Raw genomic sequence first — 20,468 nt, forward strand, 5'->3', positions numbered from 1 at the left:
TGTGGCCATTTAAAGTCATTATTTCTATGCAAAGATTTTTTATAATTAAGTAGATACTCTAAGGAGATTTCTATCTAAGAGAGATTGAAGTACAATAGAAGAAAAACTTAGGCTCTGTCTTTGAAGGTTTTATTCAAAATCCAAAGATATTTTTTTTATAAATATCTGCCATTTTAAAGTCTTCTACAGATGTCTTCCCGTATTTATATTTTTTATAAATTTTAAACGTTAAACTTATTTTCATTGCGTAAATTTGTTTGTGAAAAAAAGCGAAAAATGTTTTTGAAATCTTTAATTGTTTTTGCTGTCGGCATTATGCTTATTGACTGCATAGATCTAGATCCAGACTCGCCTCATTTCGATAGCTACCTATCCGTCATCAAGAATTATGGTGAGTCTTTTGCATAATTTGGTTATTGTCAAGGTATGTACACATGTAAAAAATTGAGCGTCGGTAGTCAAAAGAGTAAGGTGCCCGAATAAAGAATGACAATGCCAATGACTCTACATTCATCAGTTTGTGTGCTAACCGATGCTCTTACGTGAGAGAGAAAACATCCAATGTTCCGGAAGAGAAGACTCTTCCGGAAAAGAGGATTATTAGTACAAGTACATATCCCACTTCTGCCCCCAAACTATGGCATGCGCGACACCATTTTTATCACACGAAAGCTATCGCTGTTGCGCTTTTAATAATGACGTGAAACGGGACAGCGATAGTATATCGTGCGAAAAAAATGACGTCGCGCGTGCAAAGCTACGCTGGAGCAATAACACTACAATAATCTCAAATTAATTCGCAGGTATAATTACTTATGATCGTGGCAAGTGGAAAGAGGTAGTCTCTGCCTACCCCTCCGGGAAAGAGGCGTGATTTTATGTATGTATATATGTAATCCGCAGGTAGTTTAAAACCTTGTAACAAGTCGCACTGCAGTATACCCTGCCCAAACGCCGCCCCACCCCCCAATTGCCCAGAAGTGGTACCGTACTGTGTGACAGGCTGCGCATGCGTCTTGGACTGCGAAAACGATCAGAGGATCTGCTTCGAAACGAAGGGCTGCATGAATAGACGGGTGTATTTGAGCGGTAAACAGCAGAGAAAAAGAGTTTGATAGCAATAAAGGCTGAATACATTTAATAAGTAGTTTTATTAAAATCGTTACTCGATATTCACTTTTTGCCCTTGGTAGGATTTTTTCTCCGGTTAACTCGATAACAGAAAATATTACCTTCGTAGACCGGTAGACTAATTGGAAGGTAGTATCGGTAGATTAATACTCACAAACTTTCGCATTTATAATATTAGTAGGATTATTTTATAGCACAATAACACACCTCGTAGCGTGAGCAATAAAAAATTAATTACCCTGCTCTGGAATCCCTTTAACAAGCTAAATGCATTAGCGACTTACACAAACAAACATATATACTTTAATGAATAAACCATCTATCTATCCCAACTATAAAGCCGAAAGTAAGTTTGTTTCTTTATTGTTTTTTCACGTCTATGCCTTGCGGGTTAGACAGAGCCAAGACTGAAAGGCCACGTTCAACTGTTTGGCTTGATGATAGAATTGAAATTCAATTAGTGACAGGTTGCTAGCTCATCGCCTAAAAGAGGAAGCTCAACTATAAAAGCCTGAACTCGTATTCTTTTGTGGTTTGCGGATAAAAGCTCTCTCAATTATAAATGCGTAAAATTTCAAGAAGATTGTTTCAGTAGATAACGCGTGAAGAGACAACAAATTATATACGAGTATAATACAATTCTTATAGCAAAAAAAAAATTAATTAAAAGTAACTAGTGCTATCAGCAAGAATCACTCAAATATCTGATTGTAATATTACACGTGTTTATCTTGATGGTAAATCAATGTAACTTTTAATGTAGATAATTTGAAACATGATACAAATACTATCATTTTTATGGCATGGAATCTTTTGCATAATGTACAGCATAGAAGATATTGTGGTAATAAAAAATAAATTGAAATCATTTAGGAGTGAAAATCGGAACTTTTCTCCTTCCGATATACCGTTGTATAAAAAGTAAGTACCTTTATCGTGAGGAAACTTGCACATTCAGGCAACTGGATGAGGTACCATGATCCATATTGTTTAGGTTTCCCTACAAACTTACCCCGGGCTCCTTTAAAGAGGGGTGAGGGTGTAACCTGGATTTTATTTTTAGAAGTGTAGCTCCAAATATGACTTGTTATCGTTGCAGAAGACAGCTAAAGTAACCATTTATTGATAACTATTTTCAAATTTCCGCCGGAAAATTGCCATTTTGCGACTATCATACTGTGATCATGATAACTCAAGTCTACTAATAACCGAATCGCCTAGACCAACATATTGAAAAATTAAATTCTTTCATGAATATTAGGTATTTATTATAAGATCAAATACTAGAAAATTGATGCATTTCAAGATTGCAAGAAGATAAGGAGTTTAGAACATTTAAGCAAAATTATATGACACACTTTAACAACATAAGTTTTTTATTCAATATAAGATTCAATTCTCTTCCATCATCATCTGATGGTAAGTATATTATAATTTTATATCCGAACATCGTCCTCTTTCCCAAGAGGGATAGGCAGAGCAGAGACTTCATGTTACCAATTCTGACTTGTTGTAAACTGAAGTTTTAAAGCATATGCGTCCTCACAGCATTCTTAATTGCAGTTACTTTGAACAAATGCTTAACAAACTGGATTACTTCGGAGACAATACTTCGCTGCATGGAGTTAAACATGCGTTCTCCCTCTCACATATACCATTTTTTAAAAAGTAAGTACTTGCAGTACAATTATTTATGGCTTGGATCATTTTATTTCCATAATAAATACGGGACGAATTACTCCGACTGAGTTAACGTCGAAGTTAGTTAGAAACTTGTGTTTAACTATACGATACTATATAAACACACGATAAACACTTAGATAAACATACGAGTATAAGTCCCAGGCTAATTAGAAAAAAAATCATTTCTCATCATGCCTTGGTCGAGATCCGAACATGGGACCTCCAATTTTACAGACAAGCACTCTACCACTGCATAACATAGGCCGTCCATACGTTCTTATTAAGTGGAAGCCTGAACAAACTGACTTTTTTCTAGATTATTCTGGATTCTGGTCTTATCAGCAAGTGGATTCGGCGCTTCAGTGATACTAAGGTCACTAATGGCACTATATTCTGGTGAAGCTGTGTCCTATGTATTGGACACCAATTATATCGACTTCGAGACGCCTTTCCCGGCCGTGACAGTATGCCAGCAAGTGGACTCGGGTCAAGCCATGAGTTATATAATAAAGTAAGTAGGAATAAAATTTAGTTATCTTAATTTATAAAAAGGACTGATTAACAGATTTCATGTGGTTTCCGACCATTTAGAATGGAACCATGTCTTTCTCTTTTTATGGATGTCGTAAAATGCGACTAAGTCATATGTTTATAAACTTGGAGTTGCACTTATAGACACCATCGGCTAGCTACCTGTCACTATTTGAATCTCAATGCTATCATGAAGCCATACAGCTGAACGTGGCCTTTCAGTCTTTTCAAGACTGCTGGCTCTGTCTATATATGTATGTATGTATTGACAGACACACCAACACACATCCAAATCGCTGGGCTAGAATTGACAATTAAGCATGTTTCATTCTAAATTAGAAATCAAGCATCCTCTATTCTATATTAGAAAACTGGCCTCGTCGCCGCTCGCGTGAAATGTAAAATCTTGCTAATTTTAGTTCCTGCGGGAAGTTCTGGAAATCCTCTCTAAATGTACCCCTAAATTAAAGACATTATATGAAATGGTAGGAACGTGCCTTATTCAAATGTAGAACTTTCTCAGAAGACATTTTTAAACTACCAAATCTAGAGGCTTTAAGTTAAAGATACTACATACTGACGTCTTGAGCTTTCAAGACTTGACTTCACTTGACATTATTATCATGAAAACAGGAACGGTCTACCCAAAAGCCTGGTAACATTCTACAAGGAGGTCAGTTTTTATTACCTCAAATACTGCAAAACTTGGTGCGACTGTAAGATGAATGTCACCTGTATGGTGGACTTCTTAGATGCTGTGGAACAGATAAGGTCTCCTTGTAAAGACATCATGACTGACTGCTGGTTTAAAGGAGAGCATTTTCCATGTTGTGACCGGTAAGTTCCAAGAGTCTGAAACGGTTTATCAACAATCGATTCCACCTATGAATTTCACCCACATACGTTTCGCCAACATCCTGACATTAGTTAAGCCGTTGGTGAAATATTTGTGGGTGAAACGTTCAGGGAGTAAAGATTCTGTGGGTCGACCGTTCATGGATCAATCAAGTGTTGGTAAGCAGTTAAAGACTCAAGTTTATACCTGACATCAAAAACATTCTAGACCGTATAAACTGTTCTACTTCTTGGCGTAAATCCGGTAAAATTTACTACCTCTTTGAAGTGGAGGGGTGCGCGTTCTGACCATGAGCCAGGATTGGATTTACACGAAGCGAATCCCATCTCTTCTCGACTAACTAATACTGGATCATAGTAAAAACTGCACTAGATGAATGTGTCTTAAGTGCCTTTTACGGCATCCATGAAAAAGAGCTGCAGTGGTCCTCATTCTAAAGAACCGGGAACCTTACGGCTCTCCGGACCGAAGAAATTACGCCAAATCTTTACACAGGCATCAGCGCGGATAATTTACTTCAAAGAATTGCTAATAAGAGAAAGAACGACTATGATTTAAAGATCGACATATGATCGTCCAGAAATTTGAAGCTTAATGTTTTTTAACTTTCAACTTATCAGGTTTCTCCCATTGGAAACCGAGTACGGTCTATGTTTCACGTTCAATTCAAGATTGCACGGCCATGTTTTGAAGGCAAGCCGACGAGATGGACCCTTACTGCCAGCCCTTGTGTTCAACGTCAAAGAAGAAATTGGGGTGAGTTGGCCATCTATTCCTCGGGAACATCTGCTTCGTCCTGGCGTTAATTGCGATTAAATTCTCATCTCTTTGGAGTGGAGACCGGGGTGTGACCTTTTGACTATATTTCTGGATTGGGTAAGTCAGGTTTTTACATGAAGCGATACCTGTTTAATCTCCGCAACCTGTACAAGGGAACCAAACCCATATTAGATAACTAGCTTTTGCCCGCGGCTTCGCCTGCGTTAATTTCGCTTCCATAAAAAGATTGCTTAGATTAAGAGCCTTGCATTGACATAAACTAATATTATGCAAAAAATAGATGTGCCTACGTGAGTGCGTGTTTGAGGATGCTATTCAATCATGCAAATTCAACTGGATAGATTTTGATGAAACTTACGTACACGGGAAGAATAATGCCTGGAATAGAACATAATTTATTTTTCCTACAAAAGCAAAGTCCCGGGGGCGCAGCTGTTAAAAAACGAATAAATTCTAAAGACAAAAAAAGGTAAGTATAATAATGGAAAGTTAAAGTATCTCTTTGTATACAACATTTGCTGTCTTGCCCATTGGAGACATCACAAATAAACTGTCACAGCTGGTGACCCGTGAGCAAGCGACGTAGAGCTGTCCGTGTGAGAAGCAATTCGTCCTGAGGTCGACTCCGGCTGCTCCAAGACTTTGCGATTTGTTAATTGTCATCGCGAAACATATAGCCACTGGAAACTGTACACGCTTAAATTGAAATGGAAAGTTGTTGGGAATGAGGGGAATGCGCGGTATAAAAACAATTTCACCAGCTGCACAACCAGTAAGAATTTTAGCTTCTATAATATTGTTATGAAGCGACCCCACTTTAAGGCGAGTCCCATTACAACGTTTCGGCGGCGTTAAGTTGCGTAGCAACATAATTGGAATGCCTACTTTTAGTGCAATTGTATGCGCGGACAGTCCAGATGCCGAAAGTGAATTAAGGAACTCTACCGGATAAGTTGTAGTATCGGTACTATTTAAAACTGTATTTATGGATTGGTATATAATTTTCATATTACGTGTTAGACTTAATTTCCTAACCTGAGGCCAGAGTATGGATCGTTTGAGACATGCGCTTACTTCATCAGCTCTAGTACCTCGGCTTATTACGGGTAGAGTCTGGCGGAAATCACCACAAAATAATACAGTGGTACCACCCATAATGCGATTCCCTGTTATTTTCTCCAAATAAGTAAATGTCTTAACCATGGAAACTAAACCAATGAAAAAAGAATTTTTAATTAATTAAAAAATTTGCCAGCGGCTACAATCGCGTTATTTCTTAAATTCTCATGTGGCGCCATCTCGTATCGGGTGGTCAAAAAATAAATATCTAAAACACGGGAACTAAATCAATGGTGAAACGGTAAGTACTGACGTTGCTATATGTGTGTTATTCCTGCTAATTTTGAGGAACATGGCAACCGTCGCCGATGCGGGGTGCGTCAAACTACCTACATAAAAAAATCTTCTCATACATAAAAAAAATATTCTTAAAGATGTGGTGAAACAGTAAGTACTGGCGGAACTAAAATTACTTAATTAAAACTTAATTAATTTAAAAATTTTCCGGCGGCTACAATCGTGTTATTTCTTAAATTCTCATGAGGCGCCATCTCGTATCGGGTGGTCAAAAAATAAATACCTAAACCACGGGAACTAAATCAATAAACAAAGCATAATGAATTAAATCAATAAAATGCTATTTTTAATCATCATCATCATCATCATCATCATCCATATCCATACATATAATAAAACTGTAACTCAACTTTGTCTGTACATTGAAGATATTTAAGAAAAAAAATTATAAGGGGTCTTTTTAGGGTCAATAGAAGCCAAAACAATTTTTTTTAGAATTTTTGTCTGTCTGTCTGTCCGTCTGTCTGTCTGTATGTTTGTACGCGCATCACGCAAAATCTACCGAACGGATCTGAACGAAATTCGGCACAGATATAGTTAGTTACCTGGATTAGAATATAGGCTACTTTTTATCCTGAAATTCTATCCCAAGGGGATGAAATAGGGGGTGCAAGTTTGTATGGAACTTCGTCATTTTTGATTTGAATCAATATAAAAAGCTATAAATTATTATACATACAGACAGACAGACGGACAGACAGACAGACAAAAATTCTAAAAAAAATTGTTTTGGCTTCTATTGACCCTAAAAAGACCCCTTATAATTTTTTTTCTTAAATATCTTCAATGTACAGACAAAGTTGAGTTACAGTTTTATTATATGTATGGATATGGATGGTAAAATCTGCACTTAATCAATGTGCCTATTCTCTAGGTCACTTCAAGCAAGCTCTTGTGTTATCCCAAGATGAAATAAATCATTATTATTATATCATCAAGAATGCAGGATCTGTTTACCCCGCAAGGAATATAGACGTGATTATTCATGTAATCAATAAATGAATGGAGTGATATGTTCTTTTTATGCGATGGTTGTATGGAACAGACATCGACAAAAAAAAAAAGGGGAACATTTTTATTCTAGCTGCAACGCGCTGTCTAGTGGTATAATAATCTTAGGCTCGTTATATAGAAACGCTTCCAAGCATTTGACACCTGTCTATGGCGACTGAGGTAGATCCGCCGTATCAAGAATTTTTTTTTATGTTTTTAGTTAAGAGTTCACTCTCCAGAAGACATGGTCTCAGTCGCGATGGAGAACCCACTGGGCAAGCCGATGTCGGTGCCCCTCATCACTGATCTGGAAATCATCTTGAAGGTAGACATTTAGTTTCTTCACATCAGTGTAAGTGCGAGCTCTACTCGATCTCGAATCGAAATCGAATTTGTATGGAATTGGAACATTAGTGTCGTTGATTAAATCACATACAAATTTGCGTTTACTTACTCGACTCATTCGATTGAGTAAAACTCGTACTAACTCCTCTTAAACATATTATTTATACAAGTAAATTTGCGTGAAATGTATTGTCTGCCCCTATTTGATATACTTCTATTGCATTTTTATAAATCAATAGGCTATTACACTCTTTTTTGAAAACTGTTTTAAATCAATCCTGAGACTGTGTTATACCTATAGAATTTTTATTAAAATTTTTTGAAGCCGAAAAGTGCTCTAAAAACGATTTATTATTTATGATTTTGTATTTTCGCGCGAAAACGCCATCCGCCATGCTGGTTTGACTCGTGACGTCATACTTTTAGTAAACAATACAAAAAATAGGTTATGTTGGATTGGTTGTGTAATAATTTACCTATTATAATTGTGTATTGTAAGAGAATGTTTAATACAATAAATACTTACATCGCTGTTTTAACATTTCTTAACTCAGCAGAACAGAAATCGGGATTGGACGCAAAAAATTTCGCCACCATCAACGTATTAATCCTCGGTAGATTTATATTGTCTGCTTTCACAAAACCGTCTTCCATGATTCTATTAAATTATTAAAGAGTAAAAACCCAAAAACGTGATAGAAATTTTAAAGTTTCAAAATAAACAGAGCCTGACATCATCAATATGTTTTCGATTCGATATTTGTTTACTAAAAGTATGACGTCACGTCAGTACCCAACATGGCGGATAGCGTTTTCGACTTTTGAAGAACAGATTAAAAAAGAGGATTTTTTAAATTGAATTATAAAATCCATATTGCACTTTTATGAATAATGATCGATGTTTTTCTTTTATTTTTTACAAAATCTATAACATACGTGCATTTTTATATTTTTTTTTACATGGTGTAAAATAGCCTATTGGTAATGTTCAATAACTCCATACATAAAAAGTATCTTTCTCAAAAAGGTCACTCACTTTCCACTTTCCATCCTTCTTTCGTTTTTTCTTGCCCCTACTGGCTTTATTCCCGGTCACATCATAACCCATACAGCTAAAGCTGGTGGTGGTTATAGTCTTTTCAAGACTATTGGCTCTGTCTAACTCACAAGGGATATAGACGTGACTGTATATAACCTCATGACAAAAAGACAATTTCCCAAGCTTACCACAAGAAGATCGATTGATGAATTTGAGGCTGACTTTCCAGGCGGACCTGATCACGAGCGACCAAGCCGTGACTCCAATGACGCCCGCAGCCCGCAGCTGTCTCTTCCCCTACGAGTGGCCTGAGCACGCGGTCTACTGGAACTTCTCCCGGTACACCTACAGCACCTGCATGCTATACTGCAGGGCCATGGCGCAGTACTACTATTGCAATTGCACGCATCATTTGATGCCAAGGATAAGTAAATAATACAATCATAGTTGAAATTACGATTATTAGGGATAGGCTTACAAACATGGGATTCTTTTTTAGGCGATGGGCTAGCGACCTGTCACTATTTGAATCTCAATTCTATCTTGTATTCTTTTATCTTATTTTTCTATCTATAATTTGTGTAATTTGTCCCGTGTATATTTATTATTATTTCTTCACACAGGAATGGGAAAATCAGGAATTATATATAATTAAACCACAAGCTGCGTTGCAGAGCTCTTCTAAAACTAATTCATACTACCGATACTAACAATATAAAATGAGAAAATGTTTGTCCGGCTTTCACGTCAAAACCACTCAACCGATCTCTATAAAATTCTGCATACATATAGTGTGGAATACGAAAAAAGAGCTAAAGTACTTTTCATGCGGACCAATCCGCGGTTGAAAGCTAGTATATATGTATATATATACCATAACTAATCTGACAATGTTTTTAGGAAATCTTCCGTTTTGCAATGCTGACGAAATTCAATGTCTCAGTAAAACTAAAGGTAAGTATTTAAATCCGGTTATGTCGTTACATAACACTACAATAACTTATATACTTTCTCGGAGGGGTAGGCAGAGACTACATATTTCCACTTGCCACGATCCCTGCATACTTCTTTCGGTACATCCACAACTCGGCGGTTTCGAGTACTCTTGACCTGACCATTTGCCAGGATGAGTTATTAATATTATCTTATGTTGTTAAGTGTTTAATTAAATATAGTTTTTATGACTTAATTTTTATGACATTATCTATCAACAAATTACTTTTACCTAAACTTTACCTGAGGTAAAATCAGTTCATATTTTTTTGTTCTAAAATATTATAGGTATACAAATGAAGTGTTAGAATTTTCGGGAAATTCCCAATAGGTACAGAGAAATCCATTAAAAATATCTGGTCTAATGTAAACTCAATATTCTGAGTTATTATTGCTTTAACGTTACTGAAAATTGTATTCAAATTAGCTTATCTTTTGAAGACAGAACGTGATCAATCATAAATTGATAAGAATTTACAAAAAAATAAGACAATCACCATTTAGGAATTGAATTTGTTATGATAAAGTAAATATTTTTACTGATTTTTTAAAATGAAAATCAATAAAAACCGCCCGGTGGTTTTCGATACTTAAGAATATAATCACTTCATTTCTTTCCCACGGATGTCGTAAATGGCGACTAAAGCTAGAATCCTGAATACGAAGGAACCGTACATATATCATAATTATCTTGATTGACATTTACATATATTTACAGAGCAAAAACAGAAACAGCTGGCCACACACTGTAATTTTCCTTTCTTAACAGACAGTACATACATACATACATACATATAGTCACGTCTATATCCCTTACGTGGTAGACAGAGCCAATAGTCCCGAAAAGACTGAATGGCCACTTTCAGCTACTCGGCTTAATAATGGAATTTTAGTGACAGGTTGCTGCTAGCCCATCGCCTAAAAAAAGGATCGCAATTTTACAAGCCTATCCCTTAGTCGACTTTTACAACATCCATGGGAAAGAGATGGAGTGGTCCTATTCTTTTTTGTATTGGTGCCGGAAACCAGACGGCACCAGACAGTACTTACACTTTTTATTTTTTATAAATACAACTCTTCTTCCTACAGATCAGTTCTCGAGCTACCCATGTAGTTGTCCGATGGCGTGCGAGGAAGTGAATTATAAAGTGGTCCATATCTTCAATGTGTAAGTGAGACATAGGATCTTAATGTCTTCAATTATTGTTTACATAAATTGAGAGAGTGCCGTGTGGTTCCCGACTTCAATAAAAAAAAGAGTAGTACCACCTCTATAGAGATAGGCTTATTAATTTGAGATTCTTCTTTTAGGCGATGGGCTAGCAACCAAAAGCCAAATTGTTGAATGTAGCCTATCAATCTTGTCTAGACTGTTGGCTCTGTCTTCCCCGCAAGGGATATAGACGTGACTACATGTATTTAGTATGAGAAAATGTTTATCCCATCGTCTAACAAAGAATTCCAAGTTTGTAAGCCTATCCCTTAGTCGCCTTTTACGACATCCATGGGAAAGAGATGGAGTGGTCCTATTCTTTTTTGTATTGGTGCCGGGAACCACACGGCACAAAAATACTATTCTATAATAATTTGTGGCGTTGTTTAACCTATAGTAAAATTTCATAATAAATTTATTTAATGATGGAGTCATAAGGCAAATCATTATCTATCTATCTATATGGCAAAACAAACTGCACTCGAAAAAGCAAAGTCTTTGAGAAATTATATTATTCTTTGTGTCCAATCTTGCCCAAAGTTTTTTAATCTCCTCCATCTGTTTGAGGGCGTAGTTCTGTGATTTGATTGCTAATCTTTGAAAACACGAGTACTAAACGAATTTCAGTAGACTTGCCAATGTTTTTGCGGTGAAGAAATCTTTGATTTGAATTTCAATACCTACATGAAACTCCGCCATTACTGAGTAATATAATGGATGGTTGAAAGTTGAAATTTGGTGAACATACATACCTACACATAATAAAGTCTTGAAAAGACTGATAGTCCACGTTCAGCTGAATGACTATACTATGGAATTGAGATTCTAATAGTGTCAGGTTTTTCCCTTCGCCTACAACCCACCCCAAGGACCCAAAGGTCCTTTCAAGACTGTTGGCCCTTTCTACAGTCAGATATAGACGTGATAGAAAAACAAACATACATAAGTACAGACTGCATGTCATTTTTTGCGCGAAAAAAGCCAAGGTCAAGATCTACAGTTTCATAACTTTGGTAATTCTTCGCAAACATATTTTTTAGGACAAAAAATACAATAACTCCTAAACCTTATAATGGACTGTCTTGAAAAGGCCGTATTTCATTTCTATGATAAAGGACGAACACATGACGCAAAGGGACAAACCCGTAGTCTCCCTAGATGATTTCTAGATGTAACTATGACAACAATTTGTCACTAAAATCACCTCGGAAAGTATATAGAATTTTATGGAAAATTTTTGAATTTAAATTGTCTTTGAAACTTCCTAACATAGAAACTTAAATAAAATGGTTAACTACATGGTAACATTATATATTTTCAACTCTTTTATACTAGTAAAAGAGTTGAAAATGTATATGAGGCAGAGCATTAAAAGTAATGAGTAATTAACTAAACAACATGTTCGGGCACGCAAATCATATGGAGCATGTATCCAATTTCATACATACATACATATAGTCACGTCTTTATCCCTTGCGGGGTAGACAGAGCCAACAGTCTTGAAAAGACTGAATGGCCACGTTCAACTATTTGGCTTGATGATAGAATTGAGATTCAAATAGTGACAGGTTGCTAACCCGTCGCCTAAAAAAGAATCCCAAGTTTTTAAGCCAATCCCTAAGTCGCCTTTAACGACATCCATGAGAAAGAGATGGGTATCTTAATATGATATCTTATAGATGGATGTCCAATTTCATGCCAGCTATAACGTTGCCTATTGTTCTTCTAGACGCCATACGAAGGATGTTCCGAAGACCTTGTCCGCCAGGGGGTCCAGGGTGGAAATACGCTTGGGAGAACTTCCCAACTCCATGGTCAGAAGGGTGGCCATACGACACACGCTTGGATTAGTTGGTAATATTTTTTTTTTTTTAAATCTTACTTTTTTTTAGAATTTTAAATATAATAATAAAGATACATTAGTTGTTGAGTACAAACCAATGCCCTAACGATCATGACTCAAAATGGATTAAGTTTTCCTGCAAAGGCTGCGAAAGATAGGCTTCTCTTTGGAGAGGTGAGGATGTCTGAGACTTATACCAAGAGGAAGGTTAAAATATTATTTTTGTACGTTGGCGAATCTTCATCGAAATTTAATGTTTTGGCAATAAAAACGAAAGGACATTAGTGTAAAAACTGTGCAGCAACCGTAGATATGATGAGAGTTACTTTTCCATGCTCACTCTTAGATCATAGTACAACAAGGCGAGGTACTTTCCCGAGAAGGTTTCAAACGGGACAAAGCTAGGATGACGAACATAGATACATACATTATGGTCACGTCTATATCCCTTGCGGGGTAGACAGAGCCAACAGTCTTGAAAAGACTGAATGGCCACGTTCAGCTATTTGGCTTAATGATAGAATTGAGATTCGAACGAATTCGAATTCTTTTTTTTTAATTTTCCAGTGGACATCGGAGGCGTCGCCGGCGTGTTTTTTGGAGCTTCTCTTTTGAGTATATTGGAAATATTCTATCTTTTTTTTATACGGCGTGATTCTTAATATATTTTGATGTTCTGTATGAAGTGTGATAAATTTTTAAAATAAAACATAAAGTTTATAATTAGTTTTAATGTTAATATTGTAAGATTCAAAAAAGGAAATATATCATTAATAAAATATATAAAAAATATTATCAGAAAAAAGGTTGTAACTATAATAATCATTAAACACCTAAGTATCAAATTGTTTTACGTTTAATGTTTGTGTTTTTGTTGCTTATGAATGATTGCTATGAAATGTTCTTATGAACTTAACAAATAACATTTTTCTTTCTTTCAATTCCAAAATTATTTTTTGAAGTTCAATTTAAATTTTTGGAAATAAAACCGGACCTCCTTTATAAAATATAAATAGCAATACATGCAACATAACACTGCTAAACTCTTATCGCACGAAACTATAGTAATCTTAATCAAATTCTATGCACGAAACTTAATAAAATTTACCTTATGATTAAGTTCTTTTTTTCAAATAAATCATATTTGGACGTTTAGTTGTAGATTGAAATACGTACATTATGTAAATGCGTTAATTAAAACACGTTTCAAGTAAATTGTATTTGTTTTATTTATAAATAGGTACTTACTTCAGGGGTACAAATGTCAGTCCATGTCCGTACAGAAGGGTACATACATATGATCACGTCTTTATCCCTTACGGGGTAGACAGAGCCAACAGTCATGAAAAGACTAATAAACCACGTTCAGCTGTTTGGCTTAATGTTTGGGTTGCTAGCCCATCGCCTAACAGAAGAATCCCAAGTTTATAAGCCTATCTCTTAGTCGCCTTTTACGACATCCATGGAAACGAGATGGAGTAGTCCTATTCTTTTTTTATTGGTGCCGGGAACCACACGGCACCGAAGGCACGGCACGGCTACAGAAGGATAGGCCGAAGAAATTCTGGCTTAATGTCGCGAAAGATAATATGCATGCTAATGCTCTTAGAACTGAATATGCGGTAGACCAAAAGAAGTTGAAAGAGAGAAGTAGGAATCATCAGACGCCAGCCCTCGAAGCTTTGTGGTGGAGGGTGTAACTGAGAACACCCCAGGATGAGAGAGAGGTATTTACTTTTTGAAATGTTTGTACAAAAGGGAGCATAAGTGGTTGCCTATGTATTGATGTAAGTAATATTTTAAAATAAAGGGCGTGATTGAAAGTCGCTGCTGAATGCTTTTTGTAACGGGCTATGCTTGAACACCATAATGTCCTATTTGAGCGGGAGTGGTATCATCTGTCTGAACTTGCTACAAACAAAAGACTTCTTGTACCAAGGATGTAGTTAACAGTAAGTAGAAGATTGAAAACACCTTTACTATCAGAAATAAAAAGATTTGGATTCCATTTTCGAACCTGTCTGACGGATTCATAGTTCGGCTGAGAATGTACTTAATCAGTAACCAAAACTCTATGATAAGAAACTAAAGTGATGCATCTTACAGGAAATGTATTAAATTATATGTATTGGAATAAAACGTTGCCAACAGTAATAGCTTATGATGAAATTATCATCATGGTAACAAAACCAGTTGTTTATTTAAAAACAATAATGATAAGATATATCCCCATATCGTGACCTTATCTAACAAATGTTAAGTCACAATATTATCAATTCAATTTGTGTAAACAATCGCTTACTGTTACGTGTGTCAGCTATCCTTGTCTAAAATGACAATAATTCCATTAAAATTATCTTGCGTCTCTTTTACAAATAGATCCAGTGTTGTTCGAAACGCGGAGATACACTCTCGCGCATTATGTTTAAATTTAGAAGTCCTTGACTTTAGAATTTGAATTTCGAATATTTTGATAATGAAATAGTGAATTTGTGGTATTAACATTGGGATTGTGAGAAAGAAATATGTTTGTGTTTAAAGTGGGAGGGAGACAGCTGATGCGATGGAAGAAACGCCGGGTGTACGAGAGAGTGAAATATCACTCTGGGGCAGGAGTGTTCGGGCATCGACCACAGAGTGTGAATGAAACTGGTAGGTCAATAGGCCATTGTCCTGTATACTTTCGAAAATAAACTTAGGATATTTTTACAAATAAAACAAAACATAATACAGCTTCAATATTTCATAAACTGCACTCTGAAGCACACATAGGTGTACTACAATGTCCAAGCATCTTTTGTCAGAACTTGTGACAGGAATTAAAAAATATAACAAAACGTACTAAGCTTATTATTTTTATAAAAAACGTTTATAAGAAGAAGAAATTTATTGAAGCGTATTTTTACCTTTATTATTACTATGATGTTACACCTAAAAATTAATAAATAAAAAACTTTGTGTTGTCCCTCAGTTTTATGTCTTTCCATTATTAATTGCACATATCAAGTTTAATATTTAAAAAAGACGTGTTAACTTTTTGTTTATAGTATTGACTGCCTAAAGTGGTTCCAATATCAATTATAAGAGTAATCTGTGTTTAACGATATTGGCGATTAATTAGTAGAGTCATCAAACTTGTTAATTATTCAGACAAGAAATGAATGATTGATATCTGGAAGGTTGTAATGGAAAACAAGAAAATGCTGATAATACTCGTATGTACATGAAAACAAGATAAATTATTTTTTTTGTATGACAAAACCCACAAAGAATTTAATCAATTGGTCCGTAAGGGATTGGTTTATATACTTGGGATTCTTCTTTTAGGCGATGGGCTAGCAACCTGTCACTATTTGAATCTCAATTCTATCATTAAGCCAAATAGCTGAGCGTGGCCTATCAGTCTTTTCAAGACTGTTGGTTCTGTCTACCCCACAAGGGATATAGACGTGACCATAGGTATGTATGTATGTATGTTAGATTGCTAACCGATGCTCTTACGGTGAGGGAAATCATCGTGAAACCCTACATATCAAGGCAAATTGATGTGTAACATTGACCTCATATAAATTAGTTTCCCCTGCAAAAGTTGGAGAAGTCAGACGGAGTTGCTACATGTAAGAACCTGACACCCAGGACCATCCCCTCGGACTACATTCCAAAGAGCACGTTACCAGGACTATTCAGGAAGGATTGTGACAATTATTCCCGAGTACATTAAAAGTAATACAGTTTGAAAGCCCGTACCAAGATGTAATAACAAGAAACTCTTTGAATTCATCACATCAAATTGAAACGGCTGCTCTCGCTCGCACTGTTCTACGCCCACGCCGCGGTGTGACGACTTTGAAGGGTTTCTTGTATTACAACTTGGTGCAGTCCGATTTCGAGCTACGCTGCTACTGATCTGCTTTTGGTGTACTCAGGACTTTATATTGCACGTGTATTATACAGATATACCGGAAGATGTTATAGTGAGGAGATACGAGAACTGCCGCGCGCAGCAACTAGTCAATGCGTACCGTACACACGGTCATCTCAAAGCTACCATAGACAATGTGGACTACAGAAATGAAAATATGTGAGTAATTATCGAACGTTCTTAAATTTTTCCCTTGTTAAGTTGATCATTATGATATAACTAGAGGCCGCCCGCGACTTCGTCTGTGTGGAATTCCCGCGGGGACTCCGGGATAAAAAGTAGCCAGTTGTAAGTTATTCTGGGTCTTCAGCTACCTATATAACAAATTTCATCGTAATCGGTTCAGTAGTTTTTGCGTGAAAGAGTAATAAACATCCATACTGACATCCAGTAAACATCAGCTACTCTGAGTAATAATTATCCATAATATGGCCATACAACATTATGTTGATTATTAAAATCGATGCTCTATGACACTGTAGGTACACCGCCCCGTCCTTAGGGGCCCTTAGGGTCTTCTATGGGATGTCTATGGTATAGTATGCAGACTTCACATTAATAATGGTATGCTGGTATGGTCTGCTTAGGCCTCAAAAAATCTCTGCTTCCAGAGACAGATATATCCAACATCTGGCGCAATATACGTTAATTGGGTTTGAAAATATTTTTGCCATAAAATTGAGTTGGAAGATGTTTATCAAACAACGTAACTTTTTCGATCACATCAAATTTGATGATATCGGAATGATGTAAGATTATGAAAGTAAACACCAAGACAGTAAGAAATAAATTTAAATATTTTGAAAAACACCAACGATAACTCATTTAATTCATTAGTGGACTTTTTACGTTTTTACCTTAGTTATAAATTTTTAAAGTTGAGATTTCTGCATATCTTTTGTACTTCAAATGTCTAAGTTGTATTGGTGCAATGTTTGTTGATTTCTATCAAAACCTGCCTGCTTTCCATACTGAATTCCAACGCCGTAGTTTTACGATAAATTCGTATCGCAATCAGTCTATTCTTTATTCTCATTTTTCTTTGATCGTATTTGTGTGTCATTTAGCTAGTAAATTATTTTATATCTATCATTCAGTATCTAGTTATAAACTTCAGATAGATAGATAGACCTCACTAGTATCTGCGCTAAGAAAATACTTAGGTACATTTCAAGAGTAAATCCTACACTGACATGCAGAAGCAATAATTCCCATCTTCGTTCGCAGACGGCGTATTTGATATTCACATCCATAAGCATTATCTGGGATAAAAGACTTCCATTTCCTTTATATTCTACTTATTTATATCACTTGGAAGCATCTTCCTTTAAGACCCGATTAACTCGTATTTGTGAATTAAGAATAGAGTAGGTACAGTCACACACAGATGATAATTGGATCAGTTCCATCGTGCGTGTTAAATATCTAAACTATTGTTCTTGTGGGAATTGAAAAAGAAATATTTTTTTAATTAACTGTATTCATACTTTCAAATTTCATTGAAATCGGTCCAGCGGTAAAGCCGTATTTTAATAAATATAAGCATGGATATGGATTAAGTCACTACCCTATTATTTACATTAAGTATTTTTTTCTTATTAATACTAGCTAAGTATTTTAGATCTACCATTGATATATTGGAACACGTTTTGCAGGAACATAAAGGAGCTCAGCCTATCCAGATACGGCCTCCAGATTGAAGATCAGGTGGATTTAGGATTGCTTTACGGGCACGAGGGCAGGCGGACGGCCGGAAACCTTATCGATGAACTAGAAAATATATATTGCGGACCTATATCTTATGAATTCTCCTATCTCGAGGTAAGGATTTAACGACCAAATAGGTTTAGTACTGAATCCGTTTAATAGTTTTTATAATATGAAGTAGTGAAGAAACTTTTGCTACAAAATAAAAGAAAAAATCTTATAAACATTTACAATTTTTCGATTTTGTTTTGATACAAAACGAAATTTAACTATCGTTTTCGTAGAGTAATACTCAAATTAAAAAAAAACTAAAAAACTACGCTTTTATTGCTAATCAAACTAAAAAATAGAAAATAAAAATTAATGACAAAGGAATTCAGTAGTAGCAAGTCGAACAATCAGTTATAGTCAGTTGTAGTAGTAATTACCTCGGATTAAAATTATAACAAAATTAAATTTATAAACAAAACAATTTAAATCAGAGTAAAAAGCGTGAGGTGCCTGATGTAGTAAATATTAAAATCATTCTATTAGCATATATTTATGACAAGAGAGTTATGAAAATGAAGTAAAATGCACCCCACGCTTTTTACTCTGATTTAAATTGTTTTGTTTATAAATTTAATTTTGTTATAATTTTAATCCGAGATAATTACTACTACAACTGACTATAACTGATTGTTCGACTTGCTACTACTGAATTCCTTTGTCATTAATTTTTATTTTCTATTTTTTAGTTTGATTAGCAATAAAAGCGTAGTTTTTTAGTTTTTTTTAAACTATTATTTATTTTCTATTTTTTAGTTCGATTTGCAATAAAACGGGTAGTTTTTTAGTTTTTTTATACAATTATTTTTTGGAAGTTAACACTTCTGGTATAACTATCTTACTAGAAAAGACTTTCGCAACCATGCGCCCATCGCCGGAGGTTTTCACAACTAACTTTCTTAAAGTTATATGTGGCCTGATTGGATTAAATCTCATAATATTCTCATCATCATGATTCTTTTTAAGGCGATGGGCTTGCAACCTGTCACTATTTGAATCTCAATTCTATCTTAAAGCCAAATAGCTGAACGTGGCCTATCAGTCTTTACAAGACTGTTGGCTCTGTCTACCCCGCAAGGGATATAGACGTGATTATATGTATGTATGATGATTGTTAAACCCAGTTGAAAAGAATTGTATAGTGATAAATCACTGTTAATAATATTTTTGACTATCCAGCAAACGTAATTATTTTCGATTGTGGCCTTGCCAGGAATCAAACCACAAGATTAAGAGGCAGATTGATACAGGAACAAAAATATTTCAAACATACCTCCACTGCCTGTACAACCAGGAACGCAACAAAGTTTATCTGAAGACATCGTGGCACTTTTGTTGTAAAATCTGTCTTTCACAAAAACAAACACAAACTTGGGACTCCTATCTCAAATAATAAGGTACTTTTTACAGGAGTCCTATCTCAAAATATCTGCACAACACAGTAAACACAGTCAGAGTCCAATCTCAGATGATAAAATCACACGAATATCCGGAAGAACAAAGCTCGACTCAACGGAAGATTCCAAACTCCAAATAACGACAAGTTATCAGCACAAAACAAAGTGCAAATAGGTAAATACACAGGCACCGGTAAAAAACAACAGAAAGTTTACAGGTGTTCGAATCGAATTCAATCAAAACTTACTGCAAAACTTATTTTACATAAATAAACTGTCACTCATTTTCCAAACGAGTATTACAGTGTTGCTATTATAAATAGGCAAAAGATACCTAATGTTAATTCAAGAATTGCATTAATATGTTAAATACGTATTAAATATCGCAAAGTTCTGTAGGTAGTAACTTTATTCTTGTATTATTGTTCAATTTAGTTGTTCAATTTTCATTTATTACTTTTGTTTTATTACTTATATATTTTTTATTGTTTTAAAATATTCTACTAATTCTACTATTGTTTCTAATGGTAATTCTAAATGGAGCAATGCGATGAAATAAAGAAGCCTCAGG

The 20,468-nt window shown here is 35.4% G+C and overlaps 2 protein-coding genes across 2 annotated transcripts in view; both read left to right on the forward strand.

The window, feature by feature from the left end:
- Window positions 1–315: 315 nt before the first annotated feature.
- LOC106133070 (sodium channel protein Nach) lies at window positions 316–13,485 on the forward strand. Its single transcript, XM_060946272.1, has 12 exons — window positions 316–391; window positions 904–1,078; window positions 2,695–2,799; window positions 3,131–3,325; window positions 3,979–4,182; window positions 4,822–4,957; window positions 7,611–7,715; window positions 9,004–9,202; window positions 9,675–9,728; window positions 10,857–10,935; window positions 12,710–12,834; window positions 13,391–13,485. The coding sequence occupies exons 1-12, from the start codon at window positions 316–318 to the stop codon at window positions 13,483–13,485; spliced, it is 1,548 nt and encodes a 515-aa protein (XP_060802255.1).
- A 1,660-nt stretch (window positions 13,486–15,145) lies between these two features.
- Window positions 15,146–20,468, forward strand: part of LOC106133116 (probable 2-oxoglutarate dehydrogenase E1 component DHKTD1 homolog, mitochondrial) — a 45,989-nt gene continuing 40,666 nt past the window's right edge. The window contains exons 1-3 of the mRNA XM_013332735.2: window positions 15,146–15,475; window positions 16,778–16,904; window positions 18,401–18,566. Coding sequence (XP_013188189.2) covers window positions 15,349–15,475; window positions 16,778–16,904; window positions 18,401–18,566 — 420 coding nt within the window. The 5' untranslated portion in view covers window positions 15,146–15,348. The remainder of the gene's footprint in view (window positions 15,476–16,777; window positions 16,905–18,400; window positions 18,567–20,468) is intronic.

This window comes from Amyelois transitella, chromosome 10 (genome assembly GCF_032362555.1).
Source record: "Amyelois transitella isolate CPQ chromosome 10, ilAmyTran1.1, whole genome shotgun sequence".
Classification (NCBI taxonomy): Eukaryota; Metazoa; Arthropoda; class Insecta; order Lepidoptera; family Pyralidae; genus Amyelois; species Amyelois transitella.